This window comes from Hyla sarda, chromosome 1, assembly GCF_029499605.1.
Source record: "Hyla sarda isolate aHylSar1 chromosome 1, aHylSar1.hap1, whole genome shotgun sequence".
Classification (NCBI taxonomy): domain Eukaryota; kingdom Metazoa; phylum Chordata; class Amphibia; order Anura; family Hylidae; genus Hyla; species Hyla sarda.
Window position 1 is genome coordinate 281,518,758 of NC_079189.1, and position 19,153 is coordinate 281,537,910.

Sequence of the window (19,153 nt, forward strand, 5' to 3'; positions counted from 1 at the left end):
GTCTGTCTGTATGTCTCTGTGTCTGTCTGTATGTCTCTGTGTCTGTCTGTCTGTCTCTGTGTCTGTCTGTCTGTCTCTGTGTCTGTCTGTCTGTCTCTGTGTCTGTCTGTCTGTCTCTGTGTCTGTCTGTCTGTCTCTGTGTCTGTCTGTCTGTCTCTGTGCCTGTCTGTCTGTCTCTGTCTGTCTGTCTCTGTGTCTGTCTGTCTGTCTCTGTGTCTGTCTGTCTGTCTCTGTGTCTGTCTGTCTGTCTCTGTGTCTGTCTGTCTGTCTCTGTGTCTGTCTGTCTGTCTCTGTGTCTGTCTGTCTGTCTCTGTGTCTGTCTGTCTGTCTCTGTGTCTGTCTGTCTGTCTCTGTCTGTCTGTCTGTCTGTCTGTCTGTCTCTGTCTGTCTGTCTGTCTGTCTGTCTCTGTCTGTCTGTCTCTGTCTGTCTGTCTCTGTCTGTCTGTCTCTGTCTGTCTGTCTCTGTCTGTCTGTCTCTGTCTGTCTGTCTCTGTCTGTCTGTCTCTGTCTGTCTGTCTCTGTGCCTGTCTCTGTGCCTGCCTCTGTTCCTGTCTCTGTGCCTGCCTCTGTTCCTGTCTCTGTGCCTGTGCCTGCCTCTGTGCCTGCCTGTCTCTGTGCCTGTGCCTGCCTCTGTGCCTGCCTGTCTCTGTGCCTGCCTGTCTCTGTGCCTGCCTGTCTCTGTGCCTGCCTGTCTCTGTGCCTGTATCTCGGTCTCTCTGTGCCTGTATCTCGGTCTCTCTGTGCCTGTCTCTGTGTCTGTCTGTCTGTCTGACTGTCTCTGTGTCTGTCTGTCTGACTGTCTCTCTTTATAGGGAAAGTCATCCGATCAATGGAGCGCCAAGCCCACAGATAGTGGAATTAGAACACGAAAATGGTGAGACCCTGCTTCCCCCCCCCCCCCAGCTCTACTGCAGTTTTAAACAAGCTAATTCAATCTCTTGGATGCTACCTGTAGTAATGTTGTTTCTGGTCATTAAACTAAATATAACATTTGAAAAAATAAAATAAACACACGCCAGTTTTAAAATGGTTATTCAACATCAATATTACCTATGTGACAGAATCGAATACTGTTACACGGAATGCAGGTTAACTCTGAATGCAAGAAGAGTCAGGTGCATGTCAAAAATGTCAGTTCTCTGAAATGTTATTAAAGAGGCAGTTGGTGTTTAGCGTTAAATGGGAGCTATAGGACAGTTACTTTTTCACATGGTCCATATGAAAACGTGATAGCAATAAAACAGTAAAGGAGCTGTCCCATCCCCCTCAATAGAGGGGGATTAGAGCGGGTGACATTCCACTTAATCTCGTAGTGCTTTACCTGCATTGTATGTAGCTATTTTAATTTCTTTGTATTTGTTTTACGTGTAACTAGTTAATGGTGAGCCTCCATTGGATACTGTATACATGCAAGAAACTGAGCCACCTCTGGATATCAACAGAGACGAACCACGATTGGGGTACTCGTATTTTATTCCCTTACGAAATAGCACATGTATTTTATTTTGACTTTACTCCCTTGAACCTTTTGTACACACTCTTTCAAGTTTGTTTTTCTGTTTTTTATTAACCAGTTGTTACTGTATGTCTGCCTTTTCTGGGGTCACTTTGTGTGTACCAAAATAATTATAACCTACAAAAACCACACTACAGCAGATGATGGTAAAAACCACAATATTTTATTAAATATACAGAAAACGCTATATAAAAAAAATTATTAGACGAAACTGCACTGGAAAGGAGACGCTTATGGGGATATATATTATACACAGATTATTTAAGCAGGTAACTACCATTACTATACGAAGCAAAAAAGTGCAAGTTCAATTAGCCTGTGAAGAAGGCTACCAAGGTGCAGGTGTATTACCTAAGTCTCACCAGAGCAAATACACAGCAACTTGCGCTCACTTCTACGCATGTTTCAGCGTAAACACACCATTTTCCTGGGGGGGGGCGTTCCATACAAAGAGGTAGGTATTTATAGAGCCCATTTATGTACACTATCCAATCACAAACAACTTGATAATATCTCATATGCCCAATTAAATATATCCAATTATATATATATAACCAATATTCTCCTGTTGCGCTATTTATATATATATATATATATATATATATATATATATATATATATATATATAACTCAATGTGTGCGTATGTATGTTTGTGTGTATGTTTCAGCATCACTTCCAAACGGCTAAAGGTATTTCCATGAAACTTACACATTTTACTTATATGTCAACTACAAATAAAAGATAAAGTAACCTTAACCCACCCCCCTATGCGATGGTTGGAGTTTTTGTTTAACCACTTAAGGACCCAGGGCTTACAGGTACGCCCTGACGCCCTGGTACTGAAGGACTCAGGGCGTACCTGTACGCCCGCGGGAATTCTGGTCCTCGCCGGGCGGGGACCGTACCGGGATTCCTGCTGAAATCGTTTAGCTGGCACCCCGTGCAAACCCCTGGGGGGCGATTAGCGGCAATTCCGGGTCAATCGGGTCTCCAGTGAGAGTGAAAGAAAGGGTGATAGGTGGCGTCCGAGATGCCACCTATCACACTTTACCAGCAGGAGTGAGGCACAGGTGCCACCTCACGATCGTATGATTGATCGGTCCGGATGACTGATCAATCCCAGAGCCTGCTGGGAGGTGATCGGGAAAGTCGGGGGGTACCTTACCTGTCCATCAGGGCAGGCGGGGGTCCCTGGCATGGAGGGTTCCTGGAGTTGGCGGCATCAGCGGAGGTACACGGGCGGCAGCCTCAGTGGCGGAAGCAGGATACAGCAGAAGGTGAGTTGTTCGCCTCCTGCTGTTGCTAAGCAACAACTCCCGGCATGCACAGCCAAAGGGCATGTTGGGAGTTCTAGTTTTGCAACAGCTGGTGGCAAAACTACAACTCCCAGCATGCCCTTTGGCTTTTTGTGCATGCTTGGGCTTGTAGTTATGCATCAGCTGGAGGCACTTTTTTTCTATGAAAAAGTGTGCCTCCAGTTGTTGCATAACTGCAACAACCAGTATGCACAAACAGCCAAAGGGCATGCTGGGCGATGTAGTAGTGTGCCTTCAGCTGTTGCATAACTACAGCTCCCAGCATGCCCTTCGGCTGTCAATGCATGCTGAGAGTTGTAGTTTTGCAACAGCTGAAGGCACACTGGTTGCAAAACAGTTTATCTAACTCAGTGTTTCGCAACCAGTGTGCCTCCAGCAGTTGCAAACTTCAACTCCCAGCATGCACAGACAGCCAAAGGGCATGCTGAGAGTTGTAGTTTTGCAACAGCTGGAGGTTTGCAGGGTAAATTCACATGGGCGGGGGTTTACATTGAGTTTCCCGCTGCAAGTTTGAGCTGTGGCAAATTTTCTGCTGCAGCTCAAACTCCCAGCAGGAAACCTGCTGTAAACCCCCTCCCATGTGAAAATACCCTAAAAAAACAACACTACACTAACACAAAATAAAAAGTAAAACACTACATATACACATACCCCTACACAGTTAACCCCTCCCCCCAATATAAAAAAGTCTTGTAACGCACGGTTTCCAAAACTGAGCCTCCAGCTGTTAAAAATCAACAACTCCCAGTATTGCCGGACAGCCACTGACTGTCCTACGTATGCTGGGAGTTTTGCAACAGCTAGAGACACCCTGTTTGGGGAATACTACCGTAGGATATTTTGGTGGCCGATGCAAATCCCCAATTTAGGCCTCAAATGCACATGGCGCTCTCTCGCTTCGGAGCCCTGTCGTATTTCAAGGAAACAGATTAGTGCCACAAATGGTGTATTTCCATACTCGGGAGAAATTGCGTTACAAATTTTGGGGGTATTTTTCTCCATTTACCCTTTATGTAAAGGTAAAGTTGAGGTCTACACCAGCATGTTAGTGTAAAATTAAAAAAAAAAAATTTTTACACTAACATGCTGGTGTTGCCCCATACTTTTAATTTTCACAAGCGGTAAATGGGAAAAAAAGACCCCCAAAATTTGTAACACAATTTCTCCTTAGTACCGAAATAGTGCTTTGCAGGTGCACAAAAGGGCTCAAGAGTGAGAGCTCACTATATACATTTTAGGTCTAAATTGGTGATTTGCACAGGGGTGGCTGATTTTACAGTGGTTCTGACATAAACGCAAAACAATACCCACATGTGACCCCATTTTGGAAACTCCACCCCTCACGGAATGTAACAAGGGGTATAGTGAGCCTTAACACCCCACAGGTGTTTGCCGAATTTTCGTTAAAGTTGGATGTGAAAATGAAGAGAACATTTTTTTTTTTTTCACTAAAATGCTGGTGTTGCCCTACATTTTTCATTTTCACAAGGGAAAATAGGGGGGAAAAAAAGCCTCCCAAACTTTGTAGCCCCATTTCTTTTGAGTATATAAATACCCCATATGTGGATGTAAAGTGCTCTGCGGGCAAACTACAATGCTCAGAAGAGAAGGAGCGACATTGGGCTTTTGGAGCGAGACGGTTTCCGAAATTGAAGGCCAAGTGTGTTTTTACAAAGCCCCCATGGTGCCAGAATAGTGGTCCCCCCCCCCACCCACATGTGACCCCATTTTGAAAACTACACCCCTCATAGAATTTAATAAGGGGGGCAGTGAGCATTTACGCCCTACTGGTTTCTGACAGATTTTTGGAACAGTGGTCCATGAAATTTTTCATTTGCACAGCCCACTGTTCCAAAGATATGTAAAACCTCAGTGGGGTGTAAATTCTCACTGCACCCCTTATTAAATTCTGTGAGGGGTGTAGTTTTCAAAATGGGGTCATATGTGGGGGGGTCCACTGTTCTGGCACCACGGGGGCTTTTTAAACACGCATGACCCCCGACTTCTATTCCAACCAAATTCTCTCTTCAAAGGCTCAATGGAGCTCCTTCTCTTCTGAGCATTGTAGTGCGCCCGCAGTGCACTTTACATCCACACATGGGGTATTTCCATACTCAGAAGAGATGGGGTTACAAATTTTTCAGGGCATTTTCTCCTATTACCGCTTGTAAAAATGTAAAATTTGGGGTAAAACCAGCATTTTATTTTTTTTATTTACACATACAACTTTCACGAAAAGTTGTCAAACACATGGGGGGTGTAAAGGCTCACTGTACCCCTTGTTACATTCCTTGAGGGGTGTAGTTTTCAAAATAGTATGCCATGTGGGGTTTTGTTTCTGTTCTGGCACCAAAGGAGCTTCCTAAATGTGACATGCCCCCCAAAAACCATTTCAGAAATGCTCACTGTCCAAAATCCCATTGTCTCTTCTTCCCTTCTGAGCACACTAGTGCACCCACAGAGCACTTAACATCCACATATTAGGTATTTACTTTAGAGAAATCACCCTAAAATTTGTAACCCAATTTCTCTCCTTTTACCCCTTGTAAAAATTCTAAAACTGGGTCTACAAGAACATGCGAGTGTAAAGAATGAAGATTTAGAATTTTCTCCTTCACATTGCTTCTATTCTTGTGAAACACCTAAAGGGTTAATACACTTACTGCATGTCATTTTGAATACTTTGAGGGGTGCAGTTTTTATAATGGGGTCATTTTATGGGGTATTTCTAATATGAAGGCCCTTTAAATCCACTTAAAAACTGAACTGGTCCCTGAAAAATTCAGATTTTGAAACTTTTGTGAAAAATTGGAAAATTGCTGCTGAACTTTGAAGCCCTCAGTCTTCCAAAAAAAAAAAAAAATGTCAACTTTATGATGCAAATATAAAGTAGTCATATTGTATATGTGAATCAATATATAATTTATTTGAGATGCCCATTTTCCTTTATAAGCAGAGAGTTTCTAAAGTAAAAAAAATCCAACATTTTCACATTTTTCATCAAATTTGGGAATTTTTAACCAAGAAATGATGCAGTTATCAACAAAAATTTTCCACTAACTTAAAGTACATACAATAGGTCACGAAAAAAATGATCTCTGAATCAGAATGAAAGGTAATGCTTAAAGTGACAGTGGTCAGATGTGCAAAAAATGCTCGGGTCCTTAAATGGGTACTCCGGCGCTGTAGTGTTTTTGGAGTATGTTGTGTATGTGGTTCATTTATGTGGTATGTGCTTCATTTATGTGCTGTGTTCGTTGTGTGTGTGCCTTACACTTTCAGTGCAATCTTACCTTTTATCCTCAGCGGAAGTATTTTAGTTTTGCTGTCTTTTTCTTGATCACGACCACTTTTTTCTCTCCGTTCAGCGCCCATCTTGCGTTCGTGACCTCACACTTGCCCTCCTCTGTGTCTCCTCCTTGCCGCCCGCCTTGTTTGAATATTCATTGCGTTGTCATTAGTTCCTCCTTCTTGGGTTGTGCCCTTCTATGTTTGCCTGCTCCTCATTGGCTGTTTACTGTCCAATTATCTGGTTTGGTGGTGTCATGTGATTGGCGTGTCTTCTCCTCCTTCATGCTTCGCTGTTAGTGTGGGGTTTGGGGCCACTGCAGCTGGAACGCAAGCGCAAGCAGGTTAGGCTGCACACAAGGTCCCACACACATGCAAACTGTGAAAATCAAAACACAAGGGCAGATTCGGGGCGGGGAAAACGTGGTAAGCAGGAGGATGGGTGGCAACATAAGCATAAGGAAGGGAGGGAAATAAGGGGAAGCACAGCCCAACTAAGCATAAGAACGCCACCTACAATAGCAGCAAAAACACGTGATGTGCCCGCAAATGCTCCTGGGAAATGAAGTTTAGTCACGCAAAAACACCGGAAGATGGGGAGAAATAACAACTCAGGTGGAACGCGAACAGAAACGCATTGGACCCGCAAACACAGCGCAACAGGTCAGACAACTGTTAGGTAAGTAAACCAGCCTGGAGAGGGCATAATGTGGAAAAAAAACATAACAAAGCCGAATTACTCCTTTAAGGTGAAAATGGGCTGGGCCCATAAGGGTACCTCTCATCAAAAAAACTTTTGATGTATTATAGATTAATGTATGCAGAATAACTTTACAATTGCATGTTATTAAAAAATATGCTTCTTTCTATTTAATTTTCCACTTTGAAGAAATGACCACTAGGGGTCTCCCTACCAGTCCTGGCAGTAAGCATTTCAGACTCATGCTGGAGTCCTAAACACTACGAGCTGCCAGTCTGCTTTGTTCACAAAGGAGAACACTCAGAGCTGCCAGCCTGCTTTGTTCACAGCCTGTTTGGCTGTGAACAAAGCAGGCTGGCAGCTCTGAGTGTTTAGAACTCCAGCATGAGTCATAAATGCTTGCTGACAGGACTGATCGGGAAAAATACAATAGAAAAAAGCATATTTTTCATTAACATGCTATTGGAAAGTTATTCAACATTCATTAATCTAAAATATATCAAAAGTTTATTTGATGAGAGGTACCCTTTAAGGGGTTAAAGTCCCATGCAAGTATATGGGAAAATGTATCTTCCAGCATAACTTCCAAATGGCAGGAGATATTTTGATGCAACTTAGTACACATGTTAATTTTATGTCAAATAAAAATATACGATAGTTAAATTAACCCTAACCTACCCCCTCACATGAAGGATGGGTTTTTTGTCTTAAAGGAGATGTCCGGTGCAGACCATTCTTATTCCATCCGGCCCAGGCTGCAAAAAAAGAGAAAACAAGCTTCAACTTACCTTCCTAAGTTCCACCGGAGCTCCGCAACAGCAGATCGGTCAGCCGGGCTGTCTACTTCCTACTTCCCTTAGCCCGGGACGTCACACTGCGCTTCAGCCTATCACCAGCCGAGGCGGGACATCGCCGGTCATAGGCTGAAGCTCCGTGTGACGTCCCGGGCTAAGGGAAGTAGGAAGTAGACAGCCCCGCCGACCGATCAGCTGTTGCGGAGCTCCAGGGCAACATAGGAAGGTAAGTGAAAGTTTGTTTTCTCTTTTTTTGCAGCCCGGGCTCGATGGATTAGGAATAGTTCGGACCAGACATCTCCTTTTAAGTCACATGCAAGTATATAGGACTTCAGTACCTTGCTCCACAATAGAGATGAGCGGACTTACAGTAAATTCGATTCGTCACAAACTTCTCAGCTCGGCAGTTGATGACTTTTCCTGCATAAATTAGTTCAGCTTTCCGGTGCTCCCGTGGGCTGGAAAAGGTGGATACAGTCCTAGGAGACTCTTTCCTAGGACTGTATCCACCTTTTCCAGCCCACCGGAGCACCGGAAAGCTGAATTAATTTATGCAGGAAAAGTCAGCAACCACCGAGCTGAGAAGTTCGTGATGAATCAAATTTACTGTAAGTGCGCTCATCTCTACTCCACAAGCTCCACTCTGCATCTCCTGGTGAGTGTGTCAGTCGTGTGTGTGTGTGTGTGTGTATACTCAATGGCCCTCATTTACTAAGAGTGTCGGTTTGGGTTTGACTTTTGCCTTTCCGACCTTTTTTTCTCTTGGTATTTACTAATCTGTCGCACTTTTCCCGATCTTTTTAGTCACAGGGAAACAATCTGTCGCAGGGTTCATCTGTCGCATGGTAAAATCTGTTGCAGGGTTAATACTGTCACACATCAAAATCTGGCACATGCATTAATCTGTCGCTATGTAAAGTCTGTCACAGTGCGACAGATTTTTAAAATAAAAACCATGAAAAAAATTATAATTTGTGAAAATATATATGTATATAAATATATATTAGAGAGAGATATTAATACATTTAATGTAATATATATACACAGGTAGATGTATTAAAGTTTGTGTGTATATATATATATATATATGTATGTATATATATATATATATTTATATTATCTTTTTTTTTTTTTTTTTTTTTTTTATAGATTTGCAAAAAAATAAAACAGAATCACTTGAAAAAGACGAGGCAGGCAAAGGAGCAAACAGCCAGAGAATTTACTCCACTTTCTGAAACTTTATATATGCTTTAAAGTGTAGGGTTTTCTGCCCAGATAATTCACATGATTTTCGGAGTCTTTTTCAGAAAAGACGAGTGAATTTGGTTGAAATGTAGGGAACATGCACCTTTTCCCGAAAACAATGCCCATTTTGTAGTTTTTTTTTTTTTTTTTTTAGTGATTCAGATTCTGTCAGTTTTTTTCTGTCGCACGTTCTGTGCAACAGAATTTAGGCACAAAACCCGAAGTCTGAATCCTGTTAGTAAATGAGGGCCAATGTGTGTGTATGTTCCAGCATCACTTCCAAATGGCTGAAGATATTTCGATAAAACATGGTACAAATGTTACTTATATGTCAACTACAAACATAGGATAAATAAATTAACCCTTACCCACCCCCATTTTCGAGGGTTGGGGTTTTCGTTTTAAGTCCCATGCAAGTCTATGGGAAATGTATGTTCCAGCATAACTTCCAAATGGCTCGAGATATTTTGATGAAACTTAGTACACATGTTACTTTTATGTAAAAAATGTGATAGTTAAATTAACCCCAACCTACCCCCTTACATCAAGGATGTTTTTTTTTGTCTTTAAGTCCAATGCAAGTATATGGGACTTCCAGTACCTTACTCCACAAGCTCTGCATCTCCTGGTGAATGCGTCAGTCTGGCCAAACCCTTCCTGCATGCCACACTCCATCTCACAAAGCCACACCCACAATTTAAGCCACACCTCTTTTATTCTCTACCCTTTTTATGTATTGGTCCGGCTTGCAAGTCATGCCCACTTCCACAAAACCACACCTCAAATATTTCTGCCTACAATCTCTTTATCATAACTCAGCCCTACCTGAGGATGGGATCCGAGGTCGGGATACGAGGACAAGTCGTTCTTCCTATGTTGCTTTTCCTCCCCCACAAAGATTAGGTAGAAAAACTGGGCAATGCCAGGTACTCAGCTAGTATAACAATAATATAAGTAAAACTTAATCTGTTTGTATATGTATGTTCCAGCATCCCTTCCAAGTGGTTGGAGACATTTTGGTGAAACTTGGTTACACGTTACTTATATGGCGACTAAAAATATAGGATAGTCAAATTAACCCTAACCCAACCCCATTTGCAAGGGGCAGGTTTTTTTTTCCAAAGCCCCATGCATGTCTTATCCCCACCTTACTCACGCTCTGGATGAACGTGTTGGTCTGGTTTAAAAGCCACACCTACTCTCACAAGCCACACCTTCTTACTATTTTTGCCCTACAATCTTCTCATCACAACTCTCTCCCACCTGAGGGCAGGATATGAGGACGAGCATCATTGTTGGTTTTACTGGGCAACACCTGGTACTCTGCTAGTTAGATAAAGAAATATATGCAACTAAACCAGAAAAATACTTGAATACTTCAATACTAAACACTTCACGTTCTGTAGTGATATTACAGCCCCTAGAACAACACAATCACAATTGTGGCATTCCTCCACATATCACTTAAAGTGACAAACATCACTTCAAGCAGTCTGATATAGATTTGGGGAAAGGACAAATTGTATAATATACTACTGCACAAGTTTTACAGTATTAAAAGTTGTGTAAAGAGTAATCTTGAAACTCTCTTGTCCCGTTCTATAAAGTGTGTTGCTTTCAATATATCTGGACATGCCCCTCATGTACCGAAGACTGTACCCCCAGAAGGACCTTTATTTTTAATTATTTCCAAAATATCATGCATATTGCAAGATCTTCAAGCAGTACTGATGGTTTTGGTGTGAGGTACTGATTTAAAGGGGTACTCCGGCACTTAGACATCTTATCTCCTATCCAAAGGATAGGGGATAAGATGCCTGATCGCAGGGGTCCCGCCGCTGGGGACCCCCGTGATCTTGCACACAGCACCCCAGTTAAAATCAGTCCCTGGAGCATGTTTGCTCCGGGTCTGATTGCCGGCGACCATGGGGCCGGTGGCGTGTGACGTCACGCTCCGCCCCTCAATGCAAGCCTATGGGAGGGGGTGTGACCTGTGGCTGTATCCTTTGTTGAGAAATTTCCCCTTCAGTTCAAAGCTTTGTTTTGTTAAGCATACACAAGCCTGATTCTTACAATTTGTCCTAGTTGGAATAGCATTGGGAATGGTAGAAGGATTGCGATGGAGTAGCATGCAAATATGTATTTACAGTTGTTTTTTTATGGAACCCCTCCGTTTGCATACAGCCCTCTTCATTTCGGGTGCGGGAGACATCCAAAAAGTCAACATGATCATAACTGTATGTCACTCTAATGTTCTGAGAATTTGTGTTTTAAGGAAAGTCAGTCTTCCAATTGTCCCTGTATACATACTGTATAGTACTTGTATGTGTTATGTACATGCAAGGCACCTTTTGCATTTTCTGCACTGCCTTTATGTTATAACCATTTGGTAAAACTCAATTGCTTCTTTTCTTAGTGCTCAGCTACTGCAATGCGGCGGGCCTTATAACTTTTTATGAGTTTTGGGTGTTTTTTTTTCACCAAAGCAGAAACCTATGCAATATTTACAATAACAAGGGATAAAACAATATCCTTATCTACTTCTCAAAAAGGTGGAGTGAGTATTCCTTTCAAATGCATAGCAGAACATGAACAGTGTTCAGCACCCTTCCCTTTTTAACTGTCACGCCCCACGGGTGTGGAACCACTGTGCCACAAGTGGCAGCTAGGCAGGCAGAATGGAGCTAAACTGTCTCTCAGAGAGAGAGACAGTTGCAGGCAGCAATGCTGATAATGGTGTTTATTTACAAGGTGCATACAAAGTCCAATAGACAGGCAACGGATCAGAAACAGGATACAGTTCAGGCAGAGACCTAGCAATGCAGACAGACAAAAGCAGAATGCACAATCCTGCTCAGGTCCAGAATATCAGGTGTGGCCTCAGCAAACTGTCACGCCCCACGGGTGTGGACCCACTGTGCCACAAGTGGCTGCTGGCCTAACTTGCAGAGTGGGACACACAGATGCAACAGAAGGTGTCAGATGCGGCAGAGCTGAATTAGGTGACTTTAGCAGGCAGATGCTGTAACAAAAGCAGAGCAGGAAAGCTCAGGTGCAGCAAACTGGGACACAGCAGACGGGGACCTTCACTGTAGAAAACTACAATGTTGCTCAGTCACCACAGGAACAGAGGAGTGCTCTTTTATAGGTGGTGCCTGGCAGGAATTGGCTAAGAATCTAATGGAGTGCACACTGGCCCTTCAAGTCTCAGCCAGTGCTCATGCGCAGCCCCTAGAGGACAGAGGAGAAACTGCAGCCATGGCAGAAGCAAGACATGGTACAGAGAACGCAGAGGTATAGGAGAAAAAAGTTGTGATAGTGCTCCCAAGGAAGTAACCCAAGTCGTGGGTATTGATGCAAAATAATTTATTCTTACAGCATAAGAAATCAAAGAAAATAATAAATATAAAGCAAGACGGGTTTCGGGAGTCACAGCTCCCTTTTTCAATTGCAGGTGGTTCATACAGCAACCACCTGCAATTGAAAAAGGGAGCTGTGACTCCCGAAACGCGTCTTGCTTTATATTTATTATTTTCTTTTATTTCTTATGCTGTAAGAATAAATTATTTGGCATCAATACCCACGACTTGGGTTACTTCCTTGGGAGCGCCATTGCAGCTTTTTTCTCCTATACCTCTGCATTACTCTACGGACTCTCCTCTGGGCTCCATCCTCACGCTGCTGGCCTGCATACCAAGCTACCATCACCGGCAAGGAATACACTACCCACACCTGGGTACCCACCTACACCGGCTAAAGACCCACACCGCACCCGGCACTACCTCCGCTTTTTTCCTCCATTTATTGCATGGTACAGAGAAGGCCGCCTGATGCAAGTAAGAAATAGGGACACACAGTACGCCAGTGGTTTTCAACCAGCGGTGTTACATTAGCCCACCCACTCTCAGCTTTATGGACCAATAACTTCCCAACCTCTCCACTCCCATAAAACGTCACCCCTCTTTTACTATCCTGCACATCCAAACATTCTTTGGCACCTTTTTAGCCATTTCTTTATTTTTTATTTTTTTTTCAGTCCGTGGCCCAAACAATAAAATGTATTAGTTCCCCATGTATATGCTTAAAGTGGGGTTTGTAGTTGTTTGATGTGTGTGTGTGTGTGTGTATATATAATTATTATTAATATATCGCTATATTTTTTTTTTTTTTTTAAAGGTATAGTCCAGATGCACGCCTAGTCCAGTTTCAGAAGGAAAGAAGCATAGGACTTCGACTTGCTGGGGGAAATGATGTGGGAATATTTGTTGCTGCAGTTCAGGAAGGGAGCCCTGCAGCCCGAGAAGGGATGAAAGAGGGTGACCAGATCCTACAGGTGAGCAGCTTTTTGTAGATTTGGCAATTTTTCCCATTTAACTTCTTCATGGCATGCTGCTTTTTGTCTTTTTTGTTGGTCTTCTCCATTAACCTGGGGGGGGGGGGATGTTAGTATTGCAGGGGTAAACTGCTTACCTTCTTACTTAAGTTACTTCCTTAAGTTTTTTCCCTAATACAATGCTGACTCTGGTCCCTGCTTCTCTCCAAGCTAGCTTGCTGAATGAATCAGAACTTCTACTCAGTAACTTTGAGGTTCACATTGACCATCTCATAGAGTTACAGAGAGAAAGTAGTTATTTTCAGTTCACACAGCAAGCGCTCTGTGAATTGGCAAGCTAGTTTGGTGACTAGTAGAACCAGAACCAGCATTGTATCGGGGAACGAAAGCTGCACAGTGCCCGTATACTCTCACTCTGTTAATGCTGGGAAGGGGAAAAAGAGTTGCCCAGGGGGGTTATATATATATATATATATATATATATATATATATATATATATATATATATATATATATATATATATATGTGTTTTTTTTAATTCCCCCTAACAAATAAAATGCCTGTGCAATGTAAATGTAATTACTGTACAGTAGCCTTCAAAAGTTATTTATGGGTACATGTAGTTGGTACATGTAAACTGTTTCCTCATGGTCTATGTTACCTGGTATAGAAAGCACTAATTCTCATTTATAGAACTATCTGCATTGAACATCTCCTTAGTGCACATTGGGTTTATCATGGGAATATTTGCATTTACAGCTTTGGCACAATCATTGCATGACTATTGAGGTATTACGACTTATGATTAGTGCAGATATGAAAAAACTACTGGCATGCTTTAGTATGTGTTTTATAGTTGTGCACTCATTAGAATTCTTTCCTGTAGACCTTTTCATACTTATTTAATCTACATAAACTATTTTTACAAATGGTAAGATTTTCTTTAGTGTCTGCAACATAAGGGGCTGATTTTGTAGACAGTATTTTTAGCAGCCAAAAAATAACTATAATAATATAACTGGCATGGTAATGTTATGTCTAAGTTACCACTCTCGTGCACAACTTACCAGGTTTTCTCTGACCCCAGCATTTACTGTTGACATCTGCAGGTGAATGAAACCAGTTTTCACAACATGACACGTGAAGATGCCATACAGTATTTAATGAACTTACCACAGAATGAAGATGTTATAATACTTACACAAGGCAAAGAAGACAGTAAGTTAAGCTATGTAGCTAGATTAGTGGAACTGTTCTGTATGTTTGGTGTTAAGCTTTCACAACAAACTGTTAATGTTATAGTTTACAGGAAGATGATTAAGTCCAATGTGGGTGATTCCTTCTATATACGTACACACTTCGAATATGAGCCAGATACTCCATCCAGTCTTCACTTCACTCGGGGTGAGATATTCCATGTCTTGGACACAATGTATCGTGGGAAACTTGGGAGCTGGCTTGCTGTACGAGTGGCCCGTGATTTAAAAGAGATGGACAAGGGAATTATACCAAATCGTGTTAGGTAAATAGTTTTGTACTCTTTTAGATCACCTTATTTTGTTTTTTCATAAAAGTTGATTGAATTGCACTTTCAAACTCTTCCAGGGCAGAACAGTATGCTAGCTTAGAAAATGTCTTAAAGCCTCAGTCATCTTCAGGTCCACGAGCTGAGTTTTGGAAGCTGAGAGGCCTGAGAGGAGCCAAAAAAATATTGAAGAAAAGTAGAGAAGATTTGTCTGCGATTACCAGCAAAGCCAAATATCCTCCATATGAAAAAGTCGTGCTTCGGGAAGGTAAAACAAAAAATAAACTTGTTAGTTGGACCGAGGAAAGCAGAAATGGCATATTACATTTTATGCTGTTTTGATCAATGAACATATGTTAGTTTTTTTTTTACCCCTTAAAGGGGTGCTCCAGGGAAGTATATCTATATATATAAAACTCAACGTTTGTGTGTGTGTGTGTGTGTGTGTGTGTGTGTGTGTATGTATGTATGTATGTATGTTTGTATGTATGTATGTATGTTCCACAAAAACTTCCAAATGGCTAAAGATATTAACATGAAACTTGGAACACATGTTACTTATATGTCAACAACAAACATAGGATAGGTGATTTAACCCTTACTCACCCCCATTTGCCAGGGGCGGGGTTTATGTTTAAAGTCTTATACAAGTCAATGGGAAATATATGTTACTGCATAACTTCCAAACGGCTGGAGATATTTCTATAATACTTGGTCACATGTTACTTATATGTCCACTTAAAATATAGGATAGTTAATTTAACCCTTTACTACCCCCATTTGTGAGTGTCAGGGTTTTTGTTTAAAGTCCCATGCAAATCAATGGGAAATGTATGTTCTCACATAACTTCTGTACGGCTGGAGATATTTCAATACCTGGTACACATATTACGGGTTGTGATAGGAGGACCGGGATAGGAGGACGGGATATGAAGTCAAAAGCTTCCTCCTTTGTTTATTTTCCTCCGCAACAAGGATTAGGAAGGAAAAACCGGGCAACGCCGGGTATTAAGCTAGTTAAAAATAAAACATCCAAAGCCACCACACTACCTGGATATGTTCCCTCTAAATTATCCTGCCTGATATGCATGGCTCCTGTGACCTTCTCTGGCTGCTAATTATTCTTTGCCATACTTTCCTCTCCCTACAACATGATGCTACAAATCCTGGCAGTCATTGCAACTCTGCTTTCACTCTGCTCCCTCTCGGAGAACATCCCTCACCCTCCTGCTCTGTGAGCAGAGAGATAGTGTTTGGCTGTGTTATGACTCATCAGTTGTATGTATCTCTCGGGATGGTGGGGGCTGTTTTCAGAGAGGGACAGTGGATGGTGGAATGACATATTTTCCTCACTCCCTGAATGTAAGTGACAACTAAAATAGGGGAAACTGTTAATTAATGATAATTAGACAATTAAACAGGTTGGTGAGAGAGAAAGGTTGGGCTATGGGGTTTAGTTCCCTGAGTATCTCTTTAAAATGTAAAGTCTTTGCAGAGCGCTTCCTATAAAGATGTTAAAGGGAACCTATCAGTTGTTTCATGCTGCACTGACAGCTAGAAACAGGTACATGCTTTCTTATTCCAATGAACTATGACTTACCCTGAAGCGCCATGGAACTAAAGAGAAATTAAATCCAGGAACCAGGGAAGCTAGTCATATGTTAAAGGATTACTCCAGTGAATAATTTTTTTTTTTTTTAAATCAACTTGTGCCAGAAAGTTAAACAGATTTGTAAATGTATGTCTATTTAAAAATCTTAATCCTTCCAGTATTTATCAGCTGCTATATGCTCCACAGGAAGTTCTTAAGTTCTTTTCTTTTTGAATTTCTTTTCTGTCTGACCACAGTGCTCTCTGCTGACACCTCTGTCCATTTCAGGAACTGTCCAGAGTAGGATAGGTTTGCTATGGGGATTTCTCAATTGGCTTTATTGGGGGACACAGAAACCGTGGGTATATGCTGCTGCCACTAAGAGGCTTGACACTAGGCAACAAAGAAAAATTGTCCGATCCCAGCAGGATATGCCCCGCCTACAGACTCTGAGCTAACAGTTTTAGCTTAGTGTCAGTAGGAGGCAGACACAGGTCTGGTGTTCTCCAGACCTGGTTGTTTATTTTTCTTATTTTTTAGCTAAAGGACAAGGTTTAGAATTTTATCTCCCTTTTATTTCTCTCTTTTTAGGTGGGGTCTCACGGTTTCCCCATTTGCGACGAAGGGGCACAGGCATAAAGTTTAAATGTATAAATTTCTGTGCATGTAATCATGATTTTTTTCCAAAAGTACGACAAAATCAAACCTATATAAGTAGGGTATCATTTTAATCGTATGGACCTACAGATTAAAGATAAGATGTCATTTTTACCGAAAAATGTACTGCGTAGAAACGGAAGCCCCCAAAAATTACAAAATTGTGTTTTTTCGTCAATTTTGTCGCACAATGATTTTTTTTCCCCGCTTCGCCGTAGATTTTTGAGTAAAATGACTGATGTCATTACAAAGTAGAATTGGTGGCGCAAAAAATAAGCCCTCATATGGATTTTTAGGTGCAAAATTGAAAAGATCTTTAAAAGTTAAGGAGGAAAAAACGAAAGTGCAAAAACAGAAAAACGCTTGGTCCTTAAGAGGTTAATCTTGTCTGGAGTGTGCTTTAACTACTTCAGAATTGCAAGATACTCATTTGAGCTCCACTTTTTATTTATTTATTTATTTTTTTTTATAGAAATTTAGATTATCATACAGCTTTCATATTATTATATTTTTTTATTGTCCCAGTCTCACACTTTGTCTTGCTGTTTGGTTTGTTGGACACCAAACTAGAAGGCAAAATGACCAGTCACTAAGAATTACAGGTGATATCCAGCCTGTTTCTTCCAAATAATATGCTGCAGGGGTGGGGGAAAATATAAAAAATAAATAAATATATATGTGTACGTATATGTATGTATGTATATATAATTACCCCTCAGCTTGTATATTATAGCTTTGCTCATTTGGTATAACCATTGGACTGTTCCATATCTTTGTGAACTGCAATATGTAGTTTTCCTCATTTGTCTGGAATGGGAAACCCATACAATCGTTGTTTTACTTGTATTGAAAGACTGGGATCATGGCCAGAAAGTTTATTTTGCTACAAGACATCTTAACCTGCCTGATATTTTTGGGTTCTAGAATGCAGGTTTGTGCAAGAGTGAGAATTAATTTCGAAGGAGACATGTGATTCTCTTTCCTGCTGGATTAATGTACCTTTGCTTCGTAAATTACTTTCTGACAGGCCAGTATTATAGGAATTCTTTGTAGGCTTCCTATCAATGCACCCTTAGTCTCATATGATAAATACAGTCTTTGTGTTAGTGCAGTGCAGTGGACCTATTCCGCCTATAATTTTGCATAACATCAGCTTTGAGTCAGTAGGTTCTTGTTCTGTTCTTATTGTCAGTTTTTTGGTAATAAAGTGCAAATGCATTGATGCGGTCACACACTGCTTTTTGAAGACTCAAGGCTATCTAGAACTGCTTTATATGAGTGATTACACTACTTTGTGCTTTATTCTGCAATATAAATTTCTCCTGCTAGACATCTGTATTGTAATAATATGCAATATTTGATGGGTTTATGTTCAATATATGAATTAAATGGGATATGATAGAGCAGGTAAAATAAATAAGATTTGTAATTTACTCCCTATAAAAATGTTTTTTTTAGGTCACTTTCATTGCCTTCCAAATCTGCCCACTAGGGGTCTCCCTGGTCCAGTCTGCTCAAAAGCACAGACTTTGGTCTCCTGCTGGACTGGCAGGAGACCAAACTCAGGAAGTGCGGTCTGGCCATAGGCAGCGAATAGCATTCACACTCTGCCTATGGCCAGAAAGCACTTCCTGAATTTGGTATCCTGCCAGGAGACCAAAGTCTGTGCTTTTGAGAAGGCTGAATGCGCTCTGGACCAGAAGGGAGACTCCTAGTGGTCAGATTTATAATGCTATGAAAGTGACGTAAAAAGATATTTTTTCAGGGAGTACAATTACAAATCTTTTCTATTTTGCCGGCTGTATCATATGCCAAAAAATTATTTTAATCGCAGTGCCCATTTAAACATACATATAGATTTCATAAATACTTCTAAGTACATTTTTTTTCTCTAGAGGTTTCAAAGATGTATATAGCATTTTTTGATCCATTGTTTGTATATTTACCTGTTATCTTCCATTCCCTCTCTTTTCTATAAGTGCGCATACTGCTCCTGTTCACTTTTTTTAATTGTCATGTTTTTCATGCAGCAAGTTTCAAGAGGCCTGTAGTAATCCTGGGTCCTATAACAGATATTGCACATATAAAGCTCTGTGCTGACTTGCCCCAGGAGTATGAATCTGCAGGTGAGTTCCACTTAGAATAAAGTTTGTCAGTCGTTTATACCTGGGTTGGGGAATCTAGTT

The 19,153-nt window shown here is 41.2% G+C and overlaps 1 protein-coding gene across 9 annotated transcripts in view; it reads left to right on the forward strand.

Moving 5' to 3' along the window:
- Positions 1–19,153, forward strand: part of TJP3 (tight junction protein 3) — a 115,198-nt gene that overhangs the window by 59,459 nt on the left and 36,586 nt on the right. For all 9 annotated transcript variants that reach the window (XM_056573578.1, XM_056573558.1, XM_056573576.1 and 6 more), the window contains exons 9-15: positions 813–874; positions 1,376–1,460; positions 13,037–13,193; positions 14,304–14,412; positions 14,497–14,716; positions 14,800–14,987; positions 18,998–19,093. In XM_056573578.1, coding sequence (XP_056429553.1) covers positions 813–874; positions 1,376–1,460; positions 13,037–13,193; positions 14,304–14,412; positions 14,497–14,716; positions 14,800–14,987; positions 18,998–19,093 — 917 coding nt within the window. The remainder of the gene's footprint in view (positions 1–812; positions 875–1,375; positions 1,461–13,036; positions 13,194–14,303; positions 14,413–14,496; positions 14,717–14,799; positions 14,988–18,997; positions 19,094–19,153) is intronic.